Source organism: Eutrema salsugineum, unplaced genomic scaffold (assembly GCF_000478725.1).
Source record: "Eutrema salsugineum unplaced genomic scaffold, Eutsalg1_0 scaffold_1, whole genome shotgun sequence".
In the NCBI taxonomy this organism is placed as follows: Eukaryota; Viridiplantae; Streptophyta; class Magnoliopsida; order Brassicales; family Brassicaceae; genus Eutrema; species Eutrema salsugineum.
In genome coordinates this window covers 6256186-6275654 of record NW_006256909.1, presented here as the reverse complement: position 1 = coordinate 6275654, position 19469 = coordinate 6256186, and the positions used below count along the sequence as shown (strand labels likewise).

The 19469-nt window shown below is 35.1% G+C and overlaps 4 protein-coding genes across 7 annotated transcripts; 2 read left to right on the top strand and 2 right to left on the bottom strand.

Moving 5' to 3' along the window:
* Positions 1-1424: 1424 nt before the first annotated feature.
* On the top strand, positions 1425-2551 carry LOC18030363. The gene is made up of 3 exons (XM_006413254.2): positions 1425-2008; positions 2086-2299; positions 2386-2551. The coding sequence occupies exons 1-3, from the start codon at positions 1634-1636 to the stop codon at positions 2478-2480; spliced, it is 684 nt and encodes a 227-aa protein (XP_006413317.1). The 5' UTR covers positions 1425-1633; the 3' UTR covers positions 2481-2551.
* Positions 2552-3612: 1061 nt separating this feature from the next.
* LOC18030362 (peptidyl-prolyl cis-trans isomerase FKBP53) lies at positions 3613-6866 on the bottom strand. The gene is made up of 11 exons (XM_006413253.2): positions 6759-6866; positions 6587-6660; positions 6201-6427; positions 5948-6087; positions 5412-5694; positions 5144-5305; positions 4695-4947; positions 4314-4401; positions 4179-4220; positions 4036-4084; positions 3613-3926 (listed from the first exon to the last, which is right to left on the bottom strand). Exons 1-11 carry the CDS (start codon positions 6769-6771, stop codon positions 3845-3847), a joined length of 1413 nt encoding a protein of 470 aa, XP_006413316.1. The 5' UTR covers positions 6772-6866; the 3' UTR covers positions 3613-3844.
* Positions 6867-7488: 622 nt separating this feature from the next.
* LOC18030361 (phosphate transporter PHO1 homolog 4) lies at positions 7489-10937 on the bottom strand. Of its 4 annotated transcripts, none has more exons than XM_024149760.1 (11): positions 10420-10937; positions 10055-10313; positions 9488-9559; positions 9277-9406; positions 9064-9184; positions 8732-8990; positions 8546-8650; positions 8418-8462; positions 7905-8336; positions 7680-7816; positions 7489-7588 (listed from the first exon to the last, which is right to left on the bottom strand). In XM_024149760.1, the coding sequence occupies exons 1-11, from the start codon at positions 10935-10937 to the stop codon at positions 7489-7491; spliced, it is 2178 nt and encodes a 725-aa protein (XP_024005528.1). The 4 variants fall into 4 exon arrangements, with proteins under 4 accessions (XP_024005528.1, XP_006413315.1, XP_024005527.1 ...); XM_006413252.1 differs by having other exon boundaries at positions 10055-10338; positions 10424-10937; XM_024149759.1 differs by having other exon boundaries at positions 10055-10335; positions 10424-10937.
* Positions 10938-15949: 5012 nt separating this feature from the next.
* Positions 15950-19360, top strand: LOC18030360 (protein trichome birefringence-like 18). Its single transcript, XM_006413251.2, has 4 exons — positions 15950-16258; positions 16568-17319; positions 17861-18135; positions 18269-19360. Exons 2-4 carry the CDS (start codon positions 16806-16808, stop codon positions 19088-19090), a joined length of 1611 nt encoding a protein of 536 aa, XP_006413314.1. The 5' UTR covers positions 15950-16258; positions 16568-16805; the 3' UTR covers positions 19091-19360.
* The last annotated feature ends 109 nt before the right edge of the window (positions 19361-19469 follow it).

Below are 19469 nucleotides of genomic sequence, written 5' to 3'. Positions count from 1 at the left end.
ATATCACACTGAAATTCTTAAAATACATCTGGTTAAGTTGTTGGATGTAATGTAAGTGGTTGAGTTAACCAGTGGTTGGATAAGTTACAGTGGTAACTTCCCACTAAACTCATGTTGTTTAGTCACACATGATAAGTTATTGTGGTAACAGTTTCCCATTAATTCCCATGACAGTTTCTCTTGTTTTTTTTCTAACATCTGATTTTATTAACTCCTATGACAGTTTCTCTTGTTTATCTCTTTGTATATTTTTCTTGCAGAATTTCAGATGTGTGAGACATAAGAATTTGAGAGAAGTTTGATTTCTAAAGAGAAAAAAAGAGGCTCGAAGAAATAACCGGAAGAACACTTACACTGTGACAAGTGATTGATTTTTGTTTGTGATTTCTTTTCCACAAACTCTACGTTCGATTTACGATGAATCCTGGACAAGTTACATCACTAAAACGAGATAAGGTATGAATTTTGATTGAAATGTTTTCGTATTAAATAACGTCTTACATTGGTATTCGAGCAATTGAATTTTTGTGGTCTGTCACCGAAATAGATTGAACATACCAGAGGGTTAAATCATGGAATTTAAAATAGATTCAGAATTATTTTTAAATGATAAAAATTTCTAGTAATTTGAAAGACATTTCTAGAGAAAATAATGGCATACTGCTAGTTGGAATATCAACTTTAACCTTAATTTATTCACCAAGATCAAATAATGAAACACATGAGCAAAACATCTCATCCATCATTTCATCACTTGTATTTTGTCGGATTCATAAGACTATAACGTTGGAACTTCTAAAGATGAAAACGGGAAAAACGACTATTTCCTACCCGAACTATGAAAAATGGTACTGATTCATATCTGAGAAATTTAAGTGTGTAATTTTATACATGAACTCCTTAAAAATAGACAATTCGTCAAAGTACTATGTGTTTCTTGGCGAATATCAACATTGACCAAAAATCCGTTAGTCAACTCTCTTCTTCCGTTAACGTAGAAATGGTTTGTGCCACATTGGCTGCTCCGTTGTCATGGATCCTGAAACGATGTCGTTTTAAACATAAGAAATTTGAATTTCAGAATTCAAAACTACGTCGTTTGATTAAATTCAAGGTTAAAAAAAAAAGAATTAAGCGATAGCATTTTTAGAAGGGAGAAAGTTGTTTTCTGTGGATTTTCTTCTTCGTTGAATTCTAAAACAACATCGTTTCAGAATCCGTGACAACGGGGCAGCCAACGTGGCGCAGACCGTTTCTCCGTTAACAGAATAAGAGAATTGACTAACGAGTTTTTGGTCAATGTTGATATTCGCCGAGAAATACATAATACAGGTATGTATTGTTTATTTTTCAAGAGTTCAGGTATGAAATTACATATTTAAATTTATCAGATATGAATCGGTACCATTTTTCATAGTTCGGGTAGGAAATAGCAGTTTTCCCGATGAAAACTGGGACAAAAACGTAATTCGAAACTCTTTTTCAACTGAAGACGAACGGACATTAGAAAATGACATTGATACAGAGCTTACTTTTTGGGTCTTTAAAGTAACGTGCATGGGGCAATGGCATCGACTCATCTCTCCACCTCCATAGTCATCACTTTTGACAAAAAAATCTCCCATTTTTTACAATGACTGATGAGAGTGGTAGTAGCTCAACGATATTCGTGGGCGATTTCTCCGACGACCATCTGACAAACAAGAACTGGCCGGAAATTGAGTTCCGATCACCGGAGGACGAAGCTTGGTATGGAGTGAGTGTGTGGGAGATGTGCGACTCTTTGGTGGTTAGCTTCAATGGCTTCCCCGGCGAGTACGACGAGGTTTATCCGCCGGACGATTTCAAGAACTCCGACGAGATCAAAGAGTTCGAGGAGAGGTTCCGTGCTACTTCCGTCCAGATGCAAGACCACGAGTGCTCTACGGTCTCTGAAGGCACCAAAGTCTGCGCCACGTGTCCTTCCGTCACCGGAGAAGTCAAATTCTACGACGCCATCGTTGTTAAGGTGAGTTGACCCAAAATCTTGAAATCCCGGTTTGATAATCTTGAGACTCTCAATTCTTTTATACGTTTTTTTGATAGGTGGAGAGGGAGAAGCATGGTCGAGACGAGGAAGGGAACGAATTGTGTGGATGCAATTTCAGACTTTACTGGAACCAAGGTCCTTTCGTTAACCAGGTTACATCTGCAAAAGTTGGAGACATTTGTCTTAAACAGGAGGATAACCGAATGAATCCTAAAGTTGTCTCTTTCTTGAAAGAAGCTAGAAGGAAGCTTCATGGAGGAGCTCACCAAGGTAATTAATAAAATTCACATCTTTTTTTGTATTATGAAAAGTTGGTATATGTAATGTAACCATTTAGTGGAAATCGTGTGAAACAGGGGATGAAACAGAGTGGCAAAAGATACTTAAGAAGGTCACTTCAGCTATGCGAAACCACAACTTAATCTCCTCTGATACAGAGAATCACGGTTAAAAAAAAATAAAGTTATGTTTTGTTGCTTCACAGTGTCTTCTGTGCAAAATAGCTGAAAACTCTGGTTTCTTTAAAATCATAAAAACCTTTTGAGGGAGTCTCTTAGGTTAAGAAAAATGATGAAAATCTTCATATGTAATCAGTCCTTGTTCTGAAACTCTAGTAGAATCTATGCTGATTTGTAATAAGAAGGTTGAAGCTCTTGTAGAACATCTTGCTTTTTTTTTTTGTTGATGAACATCCGCTTCATAATTGATAACAAAGCACAACTCACAGTCCCCTCACATACTAACTTATTGAACACCAAATCTAAGAAATTACAAGTCCAAACAACACAATAATATCACATAAAATTGTGACCTAACCGGTATATGTGAACTAACCGGCGACGGAAAACCCAAAGTTACCTGCAAATATACTCACTAATTTTATTGGCCAAAAGGTATGACTATGGTCAGAAGAACTTGCAGAACAAGAAACCGGTCAAAGTGAGTCATCTCAATCAGTACCAAAATGACTTTGATTTGACTTGTCCTGGAGTAGAACAACCTTGATTAGACTTTCACAAGTGAATAATTGATCATTTTTTATTAAATCATGGATCAAAGTATTAAGATCATTGTCTTCATTAGTTTATGCAGTTGCACATGACTGTACCGGTTATAGTATCAAATTTTAGTAATACGTGTAATGCAGCAAATCATAAATCAGATAAACAGTTATATTAAATAGTTGGGGTTGTGTTTTGTAAACTAGTGAAATGCCGGTGAAAATTAATTACTAGAAAGTGAAAGCCATACCCAAAAAGCAAACAGAAAAAGCTGGCTTATCGAAGAAAAAGATATTGATTTTGGTCAAAGCCTAATACCAACAGAGTGATGCAATCTGTACACAGATCTACGGCTTGAAGTTGCTCGGTCCGTTAATGGCTCCAAAAAGAATTTTTTTTTTTGCTTGGTCCTTTGTTTGGGTTTTCCACTATTTCAAATTGGGATGTAAGTAAGGATGATTAATTCAGAATTTGGATATAGCTTTTAAACAATTTGGTATATGAAGCCAAGGTAATAAGATCTTCAGTAGGTATGGCTATAATTTTTGTTATTAAATCAAGTGCCACAAGAAGAGAAAACAATGAAGCGAGAACTAGCTAATTGGCATCAAAATTTGAGAAACTCTCACAAGTCACAATACAAGACAACTTAAAGAACAAATGTTATGCCCGAATGGGAAACACAAATCCTTTTCTCAAAAAGATTCAAGAGTTAGGAGGAAAGATTCAATCTTTAGCAGCTACAAATACACTTCAAAAATCCTCATATCATAGATTCAGTCTTTGAAAGGTTTCTATGAACTCAAGAGCGGTTCTACTTAACATCCATCAGTTCGACATCAAACGTCAGCCAAGCGTTAGGAGGAATCTGGCCACCAGCACCACGCGCACCATACCTGTGAACCAACATCCCATCAAAAGGTTAAAACAAAAACATCACAATCAACAAAAACAAGCCGAGTAGAAAAAGAAAAGATAAATCAAAACGATTTGCAATTGATTTACCCCATTGCTGGAGGAATTGTAAGCTTTCTTTTGTCACCAACACGCATGCCTGTGGAATTTCAAAAATAAAAACTTGAGATCAAAACGCGACATAGATACACATTTTGAACAAAGTGAAGAAAACCAGAAAGAGATTAGGTTACCATTAACGCCGACATCCCATCCCTTAATGACTTGTCCAACACCTGCATGTTACAACAAGCGCATTCGTATCATGTACCAGTCACAGACTTTGTAATTGTCAACCAATTTCTTTTGCATCGAATCAAAAAACTAACCTAGACGGAACTTGAAAGGTGCTTTTCCAATGTTGGAATCAAAGATCTTCCCATTCTTCTGAAGTTTCCCAATGTAGCGGACACTAACCTGCACTCGGAGACAACACATGAGCTGTGAATATTTGGGAAAAAAAAGCAAAGCTAAGGAACAACATCAATGCACTCAAATAGGATTTGTCCCCAAACCAAGCCCACAAAGACCATTGGGTCGAGTTCACCACAACTTAAGGGGTTGGGTACTGTTGGGTTTTATAAGGCATTAGTTTTCCAATGTGGATTCTTTGAATACCCACATCCTTATCACACTACCACCTCGTTGGATAATCTACGTGACATATATCCAGTAATAATATGCATTTTATGACAATTAAGAGCGCAAACCTGTTTTCCAGGAGTAGCTTTCTTGCCGTCGGGTTTGCCCATGGCTAACTCTTCAACAATGAGCCCATTTGGGTATGTCCGTTCTTGAGAAGCCTTGGAGTTCACTTGATTCCGCTCTATTGAGTCTGATTTTGGTTTCTCAACACTACTAGAAACGGATTTACTCTCCACTGTAGCTTCCCCATTTAAGTTCTTGTTTTTCTTCTTATTTTTCTTCTCAGCAGATTTACTTGGGGTCTTGGAGCTTTCATTCCTGCAATTTCATTAAAAACACAGAAGTGTGTAAGATGAGAAAAGGTCGTAAAGAACCGTTGTATACATGACACAAAGCCTTTTTTACTTGTGACTTATTTTTTACTATACTGAAATTTCACAAATGACATAGATACGCTCTATTATCCAAAAAACAAAAAAAAAAAATCTTCAACTCAAGAAATAAGAGGTCTCACATGGCATTGTCTACAGTTCCATTTTGAGTTTTCGGGTTTGGAGAATTTTGGCTGGTTTCCTGCTTGTTCAGCACATTTCCCGTAAGCACTTGTTCATCAGCTTCCTCGTTTGACACGTTCTTCTTTTCTTTCTGATTTTTCTTCTTTTTATTCTTGTTTAGACTGAAAGGAATTTTACAAACAACTTTATACTCCCTACAATACTTGCCAATAAATGATGTGTTTGCTAAATGTAGTCAGCGTCAGTAGAGATCAAAGAGAAGGGTACCTTTCTTCTACACCATCTTGCTCAGAAGCCTTGGCCTTCCGCTTTTTGTTGCTATCTAAGTTAATCTTCTCACCAGACCTATTCTCTGACTCAGGTGCTTCTCCTTTGGGAATGGGAAAACCGTCTTCATCCTCGCTTTCCAGGACTGGAGCATTTGCACTCTCTTTGACAATGATTTGTTTATTTGCGTTCTCGTCTTTGCTAGCTTGACTCTTCTTCTTGGGTCGTTTTGCCTTATTATCTTTGGCTGGCTTCTCTTCGTCTTCGATCTCCTCAATGACAACTAGTACAAATATCATTCAGTTTGTTGTAACATTAAGATAACAAATCATGCATATTAAAAACACGAATGTAGAAGGGGAACAGCACCAAGGAGCTACCGTTGCACATAAATTCACGGTTAAGTTTGAAAAGCTACATCATCTTATCAATATCTTTTTGAAACCTTGTAATTATAAGACAAGAGTGAAGTACTAAAATACTATTATAAAGTGCTTGCTACAAATCTGATTAAGATCTGTGGATAGAGAAAGCACCTCCGCTGTTTGGGGCAGAAGACTGCCGATACATTTCAAGATTGCTATCAAGGAAGTCCTCAAATTCATCCATCTGCTCCTCTTCACTGTCATAGTCAGACGACTCGTCTGACTCAGTTTCACCGATATCGATTCCATCTCTACTATTGTCGCAATGAAAACTTTCAAGATTATTAGCAGATGGATTAAAGAAAGAAAGTAAAAAAAAAGTAGGTATCATTTGCGAAGGAAACTAATAACAACGGAAGGATACGAATCATCATCTTCCTGATCATATTCCTCCAAGTAACCAGACAGATGAATGCTTCTGTCACCAGTCACAGAGAATTCAACTGTTTCGTCATCATCATCAAACTCAAGATTCAAAGGGCAGCATTCGGTTTTGTTGGGCAACAATGAACACAAGTAAATCGGAGTTTTGTCTCCTTTCGAACACTGAATCACACTGCTTCCTTTGCCCAAACCCTGGCCTAGAGTTGCCTGAATGGTGGAAATAGATACATACATCAGCAATTACAGCTCCCGAATCAGTCTAAACGAGCTATTCAAAATCAAATTCATAATGAATGTACATATATATTTAGTTCGACCTTTGGATTACATTCCAGGGGATTTCATAAAACAAGAACAAGCTTATACCTGGGTCACGTGAACCTTCCCTTGTTCAACTTTTGGATCATAAGATTGAGGTTTCCCAGGTTTCACTTCAAGTCCTGCAAATGTTTAAAACACAATCAGAACCAATAATCGCTTTCTGGGAAAATCGAAGAAACGGCGAGACCATAGAACACAATGAAACAGAGAAACTAACCCCAGAAAACCATTTTCGGCTAGATGTCGATAAACCCTTTCGAATCGAAGCGGCAACTGTGTTATGAAGACTAAAACCCTAGAACGAAGGGTTTTTTGAAGACGCTTTATAACGTGTTTCTAAGATCGGCGGTTCGAGATTTCGCGGTTTCGAGGGATTTCGATCGTTTGTTTGTCCAATCGAAGCGTTATCTGGGCCTTCATAAATTCAAAGTTTCAATAGGCCCATAACTGGTCATCTCATGCATTGCAAATGAACTAGAAAATATACCTTTTTTACCAACTTTAACTAATAAAAAAATTGAAATCCACTTTTGTCACTGCTATGGCTGTTTAATCCGGATTTTAGATTCAGATAACTTAGATTACACAAATCAATCAACCCACCTGGTTTTTGGATTTATATTTTCGGTTTTGTTCATATAGATTGTAAACCCTAGTGACTGTTGAACAGAAATATCCACTTAGTTAGAAATATTGTTGATGCGTTAAAATTCCTGCAAACCAAACACATATGTAGGTAGACTTTCCAGCTCAATGTGAGAACCACCTGCTTTCCAAAAAAAAACCAATTATAACGGAAGGCTGTATTTGCATTTTCCAACAATATTTTCTTGAGAAAAAAAAAAAACTAAACATACTTTTATACAGTATTCAAAAATGTGAACTTTGTGTGTGTAACCTAGTTAGGTTAAGTGTGTATTAAGGTAAGCTCGTAAAACCATGTTAAGCTAATTGTCTTGATCAACATCTTCCTGGTAGTTGAACGGTAAAGGGACAGATTTGAACGCCCTGAACTTCCCAACGTTGTTCAAATGCTCATTCTCCAGCCTAATCAACAAAACCAACAAGACTTCTCAAAACATTTTATTATGTAATACATCCATTGAAACAACATTCATTTCTCTGTCTCGGAGCTTACCTGAAGAAGTTCCATATCCCCCTTCGTATGATCTCGAGGCAAGCCAGAAGCGCGACAAGAGTTTCTCTATGTAAGAAGGAAAATTTCAGATCCAAAACTGTTTGTAACCACACTAACCTCAATAAAACATTCAGGACCTGCCAAGAAGATGATGCAACAATTTTAACCATCATGCAAGGAAAAACAAAATCAGAGGATATTCCTATTGTTTCTTTGTTTGCTCACCATTGCAGCGTAGTACACGGTTTTGTGAGGAACAAGAAGCTTCTCTCTTAAGAAAGTGTTTTTACATCCTCTTTGAAGCAATCCCCAGTCAACAACAATGTCCCAATAAGTTGCGTAAAGAGTTGCAACTCCTGAGAAAACCCAAGCTGTGATGTTCCAGGTAACTCCTCTGTTAAGAGTAAAAGCTGTTCTAAGACAAGCAGCGACGATGGTCAAGAGATACTTAATGGCATTGTACCCATGACCCGGATCTTTGTCTTCGATTAATCTTCGGATGCATTGAAGAAATCGTAACCAGTAAGGTATAACAGCTACAATGAAGTAGAATGTTGTGAATACATCGTTTGATCTGCAGGTGTTTACTCTTCTTTGTCTGAAATCTCCAAATCCATAGTAGCATATGTAAAACTCTAGACTCCTGAATGCTTGAACCTATACATTGATCCTTTGCATCTGAAATCATCTATCAAATAAGTAGGAAAGTAGTTTTTGAGTATTGTTTTTTTCTCGAACCTGGCTTGTTAGTTGATCTGCCAAGAAAAAGTCCGGAAGATTCACCTGCAATAATGAAAGATATTTATCTTAATATTTTGTTTATGTTTTTGATGAGTGGACTCGGGAGCATAGGATGTTGTTGGTACCGTGCAAAATGGTGCAGCAATGCAGCGAAACAGAACCGCGAGGAAGAAGAATCGGCTTGAACGGTTCAAAATGTTAAAGGGGCAAAGAGTAATGGCCATCACTAGCTGCATTAGTGTGCAGTGAAACCAATCTCATCAAACACAAGGATTGAGTTGTAAAACTGTAATGAGAGAGAAGGAGCTTACGGCGAGGAGAAATAGTGGAATAAGTTCAGTGAATGTTCTGTAGTCTTTTGTTTGAGAATCCATTTCCATGTCAAGGTTTAATAAGACAGCACACAAAGAAAGTGTACCAAGACCAAAGCTGAGAAGTAGAACATGTCTGTAACCAAGTTCAGTGCCTTGTTTGAATCCAAAGATGAAGGAGTAATTCACACGGTATCGCCTCCAGAAGTAGATATTAGCAGCGTACATGATCATGTGCAAAACTACAAACCCAAAGAACCTGCAAAATGAAATGTATCTCATAAGAACTAATGTTACAAAGAGAGAGAGAGGCTGTTTGGGTTGTATATTACCTGTAAAGAGGGAACATTGTTTCCATGTAAGTTCTTTGTCCCGGTGTGCCCAAGATATTACGGGCATGGATGATCAAAGCAAGAGCTACAATGAGAGAAATAGCGCAGCCGAAAAAGAAGCCTGAGAAAACAGAGGAAAAATAACAGAACAAAATGATGAATTACTCCTAAGAACACATATCAAAGATTGGATATTGCAGTGTTATTACATACCAGTGGAAAATGTGATTCCATGACGTTCTTTGTTCACTTTTGGTCTTAAGAGGTTCATCCCTTGGCTCCGGTTTGAATTGCAAAAATGTTCAATGAGACTAGATTCAACTCTTAGCATCAGCTTATGAACCTGCAGATGTTTAAAGCTTTGATATTAAAGTTGCATTTTTTCCGATTTTGGTAGACAGAGTTTTATTTTAAATCTGCTTACTTCATCGGAGCTAGTGAGGTAAGAGCTATCCACCATTTCCATGTACAGTTTCGAAGCATTTCTTGCGGCTGTCTATAAGAGAAGATAGGTCATAAAGAAAAAGAAAAACAAATGTCAACAATATTTCCAATAATACAATTTCTTAAACTAAAGTTAATTATTTATTCATAGAAATTGAAAATAAATCTAAAACAGATAAGTTTAAACTAAAACTTAATAAGTATAAACTAAAAATACGAATTAAATAAATATATACGCATTATCAATTTATTTGAATTTATAACATGTAGAGAAAATCTAAAAGCAAAAAAGATGTGAAAAAGGATGATTATATAATTTTTTGTCAACCTTTATATTTTTTGTCAACGGACTATTGTATATATGATTAACTTCTTTCTTATTTAATATGATTTAAGTTTGTAAACTATCTAATTTAAAATTTCTAAATGGTCAAAAGGTAATATAAAATTTCGACATACAGTTTGAAGTCCACCAAATAAATTTTAAAAAGAACAGATAACTTAGGCCTGAAAAAGTGGAATTTTGTAGATTACGAGTAGAAAGTACCTTATCATACTTCTTCATTATCTTGGAAATCGCCAAAGTGTTCAAGAAGCTGTAATTCTTAACATACCGAAGCTTCTGATAGAACTCGATGAACGCTATTTGAAGTAGGTCCTCGGCTTTCTTGAGATTATCTTTTGTGAATTTGAGCTCTTCCTGCTTCTGGACCTTGAGTATTGTTTTAATGGCGGACAGAGGAGTTTCCCGCGTTTTGTTCATCCTGATGCGCTCAAGAATATTCTTATTCCCTGTTTCCTCGTTTCTTATCAGATCTCCTAATGCCACTCCTGAATAATCAAAGCTTAATTAAAGATTCAAACTTTCAATCTTCACAGAGCAAAGTTAAAGCCAAACAGAATCTGAGAAACTCACTGTGTTCTCCAGGCTTGGAAGATGATCCAATCTTAGAAGCTAAGGTATTGATGTCTACAGAGACTGAGTCAGAGAGAGAATGGTTCATCTCCATAACTTTGAGTCTGAAAGCAATCAAAGCATCCAACTGTTTGGACAGAGACAGAGCCTCGTTCCTCGCTCTGTCCACTTTCAACCTGTAAAAGCTATTCACTTTGTTGAATTCTCGATCTAGGGTTCTAAAGAAGGCAACCTCAGAGTCTCCAGCCTTCAAAAACACCGTCTCGTAAGTCGTCTCGAGCTCCCGAGTCACAGTGTTGACCACAATGCCGTGATTATCAGAGACCGAGGCGTCGCGGTTGTACCGTCTAGTTAGGTTGCGTGCGAAGGAAGGTTTGTTGTTCTGGCTGTTGGGATCTGAAATGTTTCGAGAAGCTTGGATGTCTTGAAGAATCGTTTTGAGGTAAGCGTAATCTATGTAAGCTTCTTGCCATTCTGGGATCATCTGAGACACAAACTCTTTCCCGAATCTCATTCTTCGTTTCCTTTTGTTAGACCTTCAACGTTTTTTTTTTTTTTTTGAACTTAGCGCTCTCTCTCTCTCTCTCTCTGGAGCTCGAAGTCTATAGTCAGATTCTTAATTAAGAATCTTGCTGTCTTTGTCTTTGGAACAAAACGGGAAAGAAGACCATTTGACTTTTGGGTTTTGAGTGATTCTAAAGAGGTTTTAAATCATATATATTATAATAAACAATAGTAAAATTTTGAATTAAAGCACTCTCATTCAATCTTAGGTGGCTAATTACCATTTATCTCTATTTATATTTTTTAAAATTAAATTTAATAAAAAATTTATTAAAAATCATAAATTAATAAAAAAAATTATTAAAAATCGTAAATTAAATAAAAATATTAAAAATCGTAAATTAATTAAAAAAATTGTTGAAAATCGAAATTTAATAAAAACATTTAAATTTAATAAAAATTATTAAAAATCGAAATTTAATCAAAAAATATTTCAAATAGAAAATAACAAAAAATTAATAAATTGGAATTTAATTAAAAAAATATTTAAAATCATATCATATATAATATATGCGAAGTAAATTTTTCGCTATAACGTCTCTCATTCAATCTAGGTAACTAATTCCTCTTTATTCGTTAATAAAGTTTTAAATATCCTTAATTAATTAATTTATTTTCGTAGTTTGTATAAAAATTTTGCTGCCACTTTTAGTTATTTTGATAATATTAAGATAATTTCAATCGAATTATCTGTTGAGCGAGATTATCTGGAAAAAAAAATGTACATGTGATATGGGAAATCCTAGCTTAAGTTGAGAGCTATATATAAATATATTACTTTATAAAATGTATCTTAAGCTCAATTGTGGTTTGGTTTCTACATTGGTCGGTTTTTCGTTGTTTTTTTTACCGTCTTTATTTTTTATAAATTAATTTTTGATTTTTTCTATTGTTTTTTCTGTTTTTCAGTACCAGTAGTAGTGTTCCTCGATTATATGTTGTTGTTTTGTGTTGTCAATTATTCTTCCTTACTTAACGTGATTAAAACCATGTCAACATATCATAAATCATCTTCATTGTCTAATGAACATGTTTTAAGTCCTTTGTTTTTTTGTTTGTTATAAATATGGCTTTCTAAATTCTGTTTATTTTTGGAATAATGTAAGAGAGGCCAAATACTCTAGCAGGGCGCAGAGGAAAAACAGAAAAAGGGAAAAAGGGAAAAACGAAGTAGAAAAAGAAGAGAAAAAAGATAAATTAAAACATATAGAAAAACATAGAGTTGACGAAAACGTAAAAAATGAGGAAAAATGAACAAAAAGTCCTAGACCATAAACAATAAGATCAAGATGGGTAACACAAAATAGTGAAGAAGAAAAATGATAAGGAGATGAAGAACTCAAAGTTGAAGAAGAAAACTGAAAGAAAAAGAAGAACAAAAATAGTAGATGAAAAAAATAAAGTATAAGAAGATGAAAACTCGACGATGAAAAAGAAAATAAAAAGAAGAATGTAAAGATGAGAAAAAGACAAACAAAAATTAGAAAGAAAAAAAAGTTTTGATAAAACAAAAATGACTAAGAAGAAGTAAAAAACAGAAGATAAAAACGGCTAATAAAAGCAAAAGAACAATAGTAGAAGATGTTGAAGAATAAGAATTTAGAGAATACAAAGACAATAAAAATAAAACAAAGAAGAAGAGGCAGACAAATAAAACAAAAAAATCAACAGAAAAGATGAAGAAAAAACCGAATGAAAAAAAAATCAAGAAGTCAAAGAAGATGAATACAATACATAAGAAGAAATAGTCAAAAACAATGAAAGATAAGAAGGATAAAACAAAGAATAGAAAAGCTAAAAAATAAAGAAAAATGAGAAGAATAAGAAAACAACGATAATATGAACAAAAAATAATACAGTGAACAAGTAAGATAAAAAGATAGTCGGATAGGTCGAAGACAATGAACAAAAAAAATTAAATGACCAATTGGAGAAGAAAAAAGATAATCAGAAGAAGAAGTCATAAAGAAAACCAGTAGATAGTAGAGGAAGTGAAAAAAAATAATTAATAAAATGGAAGAAAACTAGAAGATGAAGAAGACAAAGTAGAAAAAGGTAAATATGATAAAAAAACGAAGACAAATCAGATGAATAAGAAGTAAAAAAAGATGAAGACAATAAAGAAGAATAATTTGAAAACAAATAACGATAAAAAAAGAACTCAAAAATATAAGGAAAAAATTAAAAAAGGGAAAATATAAACTATGAGAGGAGTAAAAAGACAGATAAGACAAAGATCTTTAAAATATGATGAAGAATTTGGAGAGAGTAAGAATAATTGGAAGAAGAGGAATAAGAATCAGTTGAAGGAGAAAAATAAAATAAAATAGAAGACAAAGTAGAAGAAGAAGAAGATGGGGAAGAGAAAAAATTGGATGAAAACCTTAAAAGATGAGGAATTGGAGAAAGTAGAAGAATATGAAGATGATGTAAAAGCCGAAAAACACCAAAAGAATAGGAAGTCGGCGATAACAAAGAAGACGATGGCAATGAGAAAGGAAAAGAAAAAAAAAGAAGAAAGAGAATAATAATACATTGAAGAAGAAGAAGAAAGAGAAGAAAACCTGGAAGAGAAGAAAATCAAAAGATGTATGAGAGGAAAAAAGAAAAGATGTGGAGAAGAAGAAGAAAACGTGAAAAAGAAAAATCAGTAGAATAAAAATTAAAAAAAGACATAGAAAATAAAGAAGAAAAAAAAAACAAAAAAACAAAAAAAAGAAAGAAGAAAATGATAGAGAAAAAAAATTAAAAGATAAAAAAAGAAAAAGATGAATAATTTATATTAATCTTATTTTAGTTTGTGTTTATTGATTTCATACACTTATTATTAGTATTGATTTTAAAGTTTTTAATGTTAGACAATGATTACTTTCATAGATTAGCTTTATTTTAATTTTGTATGTATTAAATTCTTGATCTAATTATTTTTTGATATATGACATAAAATTTTATTTTAAGTTTTAATGAAACTTTTTGGCCCGCGCAAGTCGCGGACTAAACACCTAGTAATTTAATAAAATACTATTCTTCGTAGCTCAACTGGTTCAGTTTCAAGTTGTTTTATTAAAAGAGGTATACCACGCAACAACGGTAGAAAACTAATTTAATTTTGATTTGGTCTCCAATTAAACATTGTTTGTCATTTTTTTCTCTTTAACAGCTCAACTGGTTTATATAGTTTGTAATTTTGTAAAAATATCTTTTAACTTTGAGCTTAACCCCACTTTTCACATGTTCGATTATCTTTCATAACCATTAGATTGTTGCAGATCTATAGATTTTTTTTAAATAAAAAATTGGTGGGATTAAAAATTGTAATAGCATAGTATAGGTCCGATAGTATTGTAATTATATAGTTCATTCAAAAATTTATGCCCTGTTTTGTGTATAAAATAGGAACCTTGAGATATTATAATCGACCCTACATGTGACATGAATGTCAACGTGCTTATTAAATTTATAGTCAATGCATAAATTTACGTCTACTAGACTTGAGAATATTGAAACGAAGTAGATGATTTGTATTTTTTTTCAATGAATGGTTGGCTCTAATCGCGTAGAGATCATATAGCCTTATCATTTTAGGAAGCTTCTCTGTTTTGTCGCCACCTAAATTCAGTTTGCAATGTCTTTATTAGATGTAAAATAGTATCTTCTTCCATGCACATTAATTGGTCAACAAAAAGAAGAAGGTCGTATCTTATAGATTGTTTCCTGACCACAGACTACTGTGTATCTTCTACCGTTCTGCATTTAGCGGAGATGCGAGTCGTTGGGCATATCTTCTAGACTTCTGCGGACATCATTTTTCTTGCCCTTTTTTCTTTTATATGTAGCAAACAATTATTTTGTTCCTCTTTCATCTTATCTGAGGTAGGTAAAAGATATAGGTTCTTAGAAAGAAAGAAAAAAAAGAGAGATATAGGTTTTCAGAAAAGAAGAAAACATATAAATGTCATGTCGCAACGACGCTAATAAACGGCAATAGACTTTGATTTTTCTTTTTTTTTTCTTAAATAAAAAGTCTTGGAAATATTGCCAATCTATATAGTTTCTTTTGATGACTTTCAACCAATTTGTGGTCTCTAATTTAGTGAGAAGTTTGCTATCTTCAGACTAAACATGGATTTTCAAATTTCATTGATACAAATTCAATCAATTGTAAGAATTAATAAATAATCAAAGGGATAAACACACACAAAATTTGTGGAATATGTCAAAGCTCAAAAACACTCGTCACTATTCGCTATGATCATCAGTGAATATGTAGCATCTACGTTTCTTTGGGTGAGCTTGCACCTCCAAAACACATGCGACGGTAGATCAACGAAAGATTTATAAACTTCAACAAGATTTAAGAGGTAACTAAAGTTTAAATCTGCAATTTAGGATTTACATGCATATGTAAAAACATATTTATTTATTTATCTTTAATTAACGACGGAAAGATAAACAGTGCAGAAAACACACATAAAAAAAGCTTACAAGAACTTGGGAGAGTTTTCAAAATTTGTGAAAATTCCCAAAAATGTGATAAGATTCTAAAAACTTGCTAATAATTTCGAGTAATGGAAACATATGTATTTACGGTACCATTTCCTATTATGGCTAATATTTGTCCGGAAACTATATATACTCTAATCAACATAGTTTCAAAGTTTCCCAAAATGCGTGAAAGTTTTTAAGAAACTGTGTAAATTATTTCCGAATACGTATCTCTGATAATTAAACTATTTGAGACCACTATCCGGATCAGGTAAAATAACTAGATATCGTTGATACTGATCAAAATAAGTACATTTATTTGATACAAAGCTTATACAGTAATTTATACCATTAAAAATGCAGAAGGCCATTGTCGTTAGTAACGCGGAGATCGACAAATCGAAATCTACGCATTTAATGTTTGACCTTCGAAGCAACGAAGGGTAGTTCCGTAACTTTGCATATCATCGCGTGGCCGTCTACGCGCCGTTTCGATTGATGAGATCGCAGACGCCATTGATTGTTCCGGATCGTTTCCGAAGAAGAAAACATTTTAATTATTGCTACTAAATTTCGTTTAGTTATTTCCGGTGAAGATTATTAAACTTGGTTGAAACTTAAGTCGATAACTAACTTTTGTTAATTTGATTTCGCAAATTTGTTTTGTTATCCTTCACCTTCACTACTCAGGTTTTCTTGTGAATCTCTCTGAGCTCGCTTTTACGAACAAGACGACAAGGATCAGATCATTGCTCCTCTCTGGTAAAAATTCTCCCGAGTTTCAAGGTTCGTAGATTCTCTTTGTTCTTTGTTCCGTATGTTTTCATGTTGGATCTGTCCCGTGAAGAGATCTTTTTTTTTTCTTTCTGAAAATATCTGACGGTGATTACCTATTCTTTGAGCTGAATCTGAGCTGGATTCATAGTATTTTCTGGATTAGATGTGCAATAGATTAATGTTTCTAAGTTTTCTCTAGAAGATCGATTCTCTGGATTAAGATTATTTTATAGTTAGTGTAGTTTTTGGTGAGATCGATGGTGTTGTTATATTTGTTTTCCCTTTTAGTATGGCTTGCTCATAGTATTGCTCTTCCAGATTCATGTGCTTTCGATCCTGAAAAAGGCAATTGGAGGAATCTTAACAGTGATACAGAGCTTGAAGGTTAAAAACCCCGCTTGAATTGAGCAACAATTCGCTTAGTTCAGTGGAAGATTGCATGCCAAAGACGAAAGCATTTATCTTCAACACCATTTTTGAAGAATGTTGATAGTGGCTTATCACCAATAGGCTCTGTTCTTCTTGCTTGCAATAGTTCTGGTTCTGTAAGAAAGCCATGGCTTTGGGTTCTCCTAAAGTTTCTAATTTTGTGGCCGGATTCCCTCGGAAGGTGTCTACAATTGCAGTTGCTATCTGCGGATTGGCATCATTCTTTGTTTTCGGATTGTTGCTACGTCTTTCTTACCCAATCAGTTCCTCAGTTAGTGGCATATTTTATGGAATAGGGACTCCTGAACAAGTTGAATTCCCTTTATCTTTGAGCAACCATACTGTAAAAGGCCTTGACAAGAGTAGCGACATCTATACTGCAGAGCAAAATTTGACTTCTCAATCTACCTCTGTCTCTCCTGATGTTGTTGACACAAAGATACCGCTGCCGGATTTCGATAGTGATAGGAAGTTGGAGAAACCTTTGACCCAAGTAAACGAGGATACTGTTTCTTTGGATAAGTCTGAGAAGGCTGATGATGGATCAGGTGAAAGTGAGACCAATGTTTCCAAAGCTGGAGACACTCCAAATGAATCATCTCGTCCACATGATGACTCTGAAAGTGCTTCAGCAGAAACAGGTACTGTTCTCTTAAACACGCTAGTTTCCATTTAGGTAGCTTTTTTGTCTTATTTTGAACATCTTGTTTTATGGTAGCTTAATTTTCTGTATAAACAAAGAAAAACTAGTATGGGGATGTAAAGCATTAAGTTTGCACTTCTATGGCCAATGGCTTTAATCTCCGATAAGCTTTGAAGAAGTTCAGCTGCTCAACTCCTAACTCTAGATCTACTGTATCTAGCCTAGTACTAAAATATAGCAGATTAGAGCTGTTTTGAATTGGTTAGAGAGCAATCAGTGAGGGCTCGGTTTGTAAGGATGTCTCGGCATATCGTTTTAGGGGGTGAAATTTGTAGGCTTTGTTTGGGGATTTTAGTTAAGAAGTTCGGTTGTATTGAAATAAGAAATGCAGTTTCACAGCTTTGTTCTTGTTATTTTTCCTTCTATCCAGTTTACTTGATAGTTAGACCTCAGTTTCTGCTTCTCAGGAATTTAACTGTTCCATGTTTTCTCATTCTGTTATTAGTATGTCGCTCACTCAGATCTTTGATTGCTTGTAGAGTGTGATTTGTATCATGGTAGCTGGTTTTATGACCCTGGGGGACCTGTGTACACGAACAACTCTTGCCCTGTCCTGACGCAGATGCAGAACTGCCAGGGCAATGGAAGACCTGACAAGGGATATGAGAACTGGAGATGGAAACCGTCTCAGTGTGACCTTCCTCGGTTTGATGCCAGGAAATTTCTAGACCTAATGAAAGGCAAGACACTGGCCTTTATAGGAGATTCAGTAGCTCGTAACCAGATGGAGTCCATGTTGTGCCTTCTTTGGCAGGCAAGTATTTTGGTCATTTGTCTCGAAAAATTGAATTAATGGTGAAAACCTGTATCTTCAGGAAACTGTACTTTTGTCGCTTTAATCTTCAGGAAACTGTATGTATTATATTAACGTAGATTGCCGTTTTCAGGTTGAAACACCGGTCAATCGTGGGAGCCGAAAGATGCAGAGATGGTATTTTAAGTCATCATCAGTAATGATTGCCCGTATTTGGTCATCCTGGCTCGTGCATCAGTTCAACGAAAAATTCGATTATGCTCCTGAAGGTGTCACAAAACTAAAGCTGGACCTTCCTGATGAGCGTATAATAGAAGCTCTTCCGAAATTCGACGTGGTTGTCCTCTCATCAGGGCACTGGTTTGCAAAGCAGTCTGTCTACATATTAAAGGACGAGATAGTGGGAGGCCAATTATGGTGGCCAGACAAATCAAAACCCATGAAAGTCAACAACGTGGAAGCATTCGGAATATCAGTTGAAACAATCTTAAAGTCCATGGCTACACACCCGAACTACACCGGTTTGACCATTGTGAGAACATGGTCACCTGATCACTACGAGGGTGGTGCTTGGAACACAGGTGGTTCATGCACAGGGAAAGTAGAACCCATCCTTCCAGGGAAGCTAGTGAAAAACGGTTTCACGGAGATAATGCACGAGAAGCAAACGACAGGGTTTAACCGAGCAGTGGATGGAGTCGTGGATGATCTGAAGCATAAGTTAAAGCTGATGGATATTACAGAGGCCTTTGGCTATCGCCATGATGGTCATCCTGGTCCGTACAGGAACCCGGACCCAAACAAGATCACTAAAAGGGGACCGGATGGACGGCCTCCGCCACAGGACTGCTTGCACTGGTGCATGCCTGGACCGGTCGATACATGGAACGAAATGGTGTTGGAGCTCATAAGGAGAGACATGGAAGACAGGAAAAGGAAAAGCTCAGGGTCTTGACTTGGTTTTGATACTCAAGGCAGAGTTAGATTACAGGAGTTATATACTTTTTGAAAAAATCTGATTCTTGATTACTGATAAACCATACATAATCTCACTTGTAGATTTTGTATCAACCACGGTGAGGTAGGATTAGGCATTGTTTCGGATCTGTTCCACTATATTTTTTTTGGTTCGTTTGTGTCTTCAGATTGAAAGCTACTACATCTCTCTTTCTTATTTTTTTGTTTACTTTGATATTTTGGGAGTTGCGAATTGAGGCGTTTTGAGGTAAATCTATATGGAGATAGAATCTGAATAAGCTAAATTCATACAGTATTATGTTTTACAATATAGAAGGATCTTGACCTCTATATAGAGATTTTTATGAAAAAAAGGG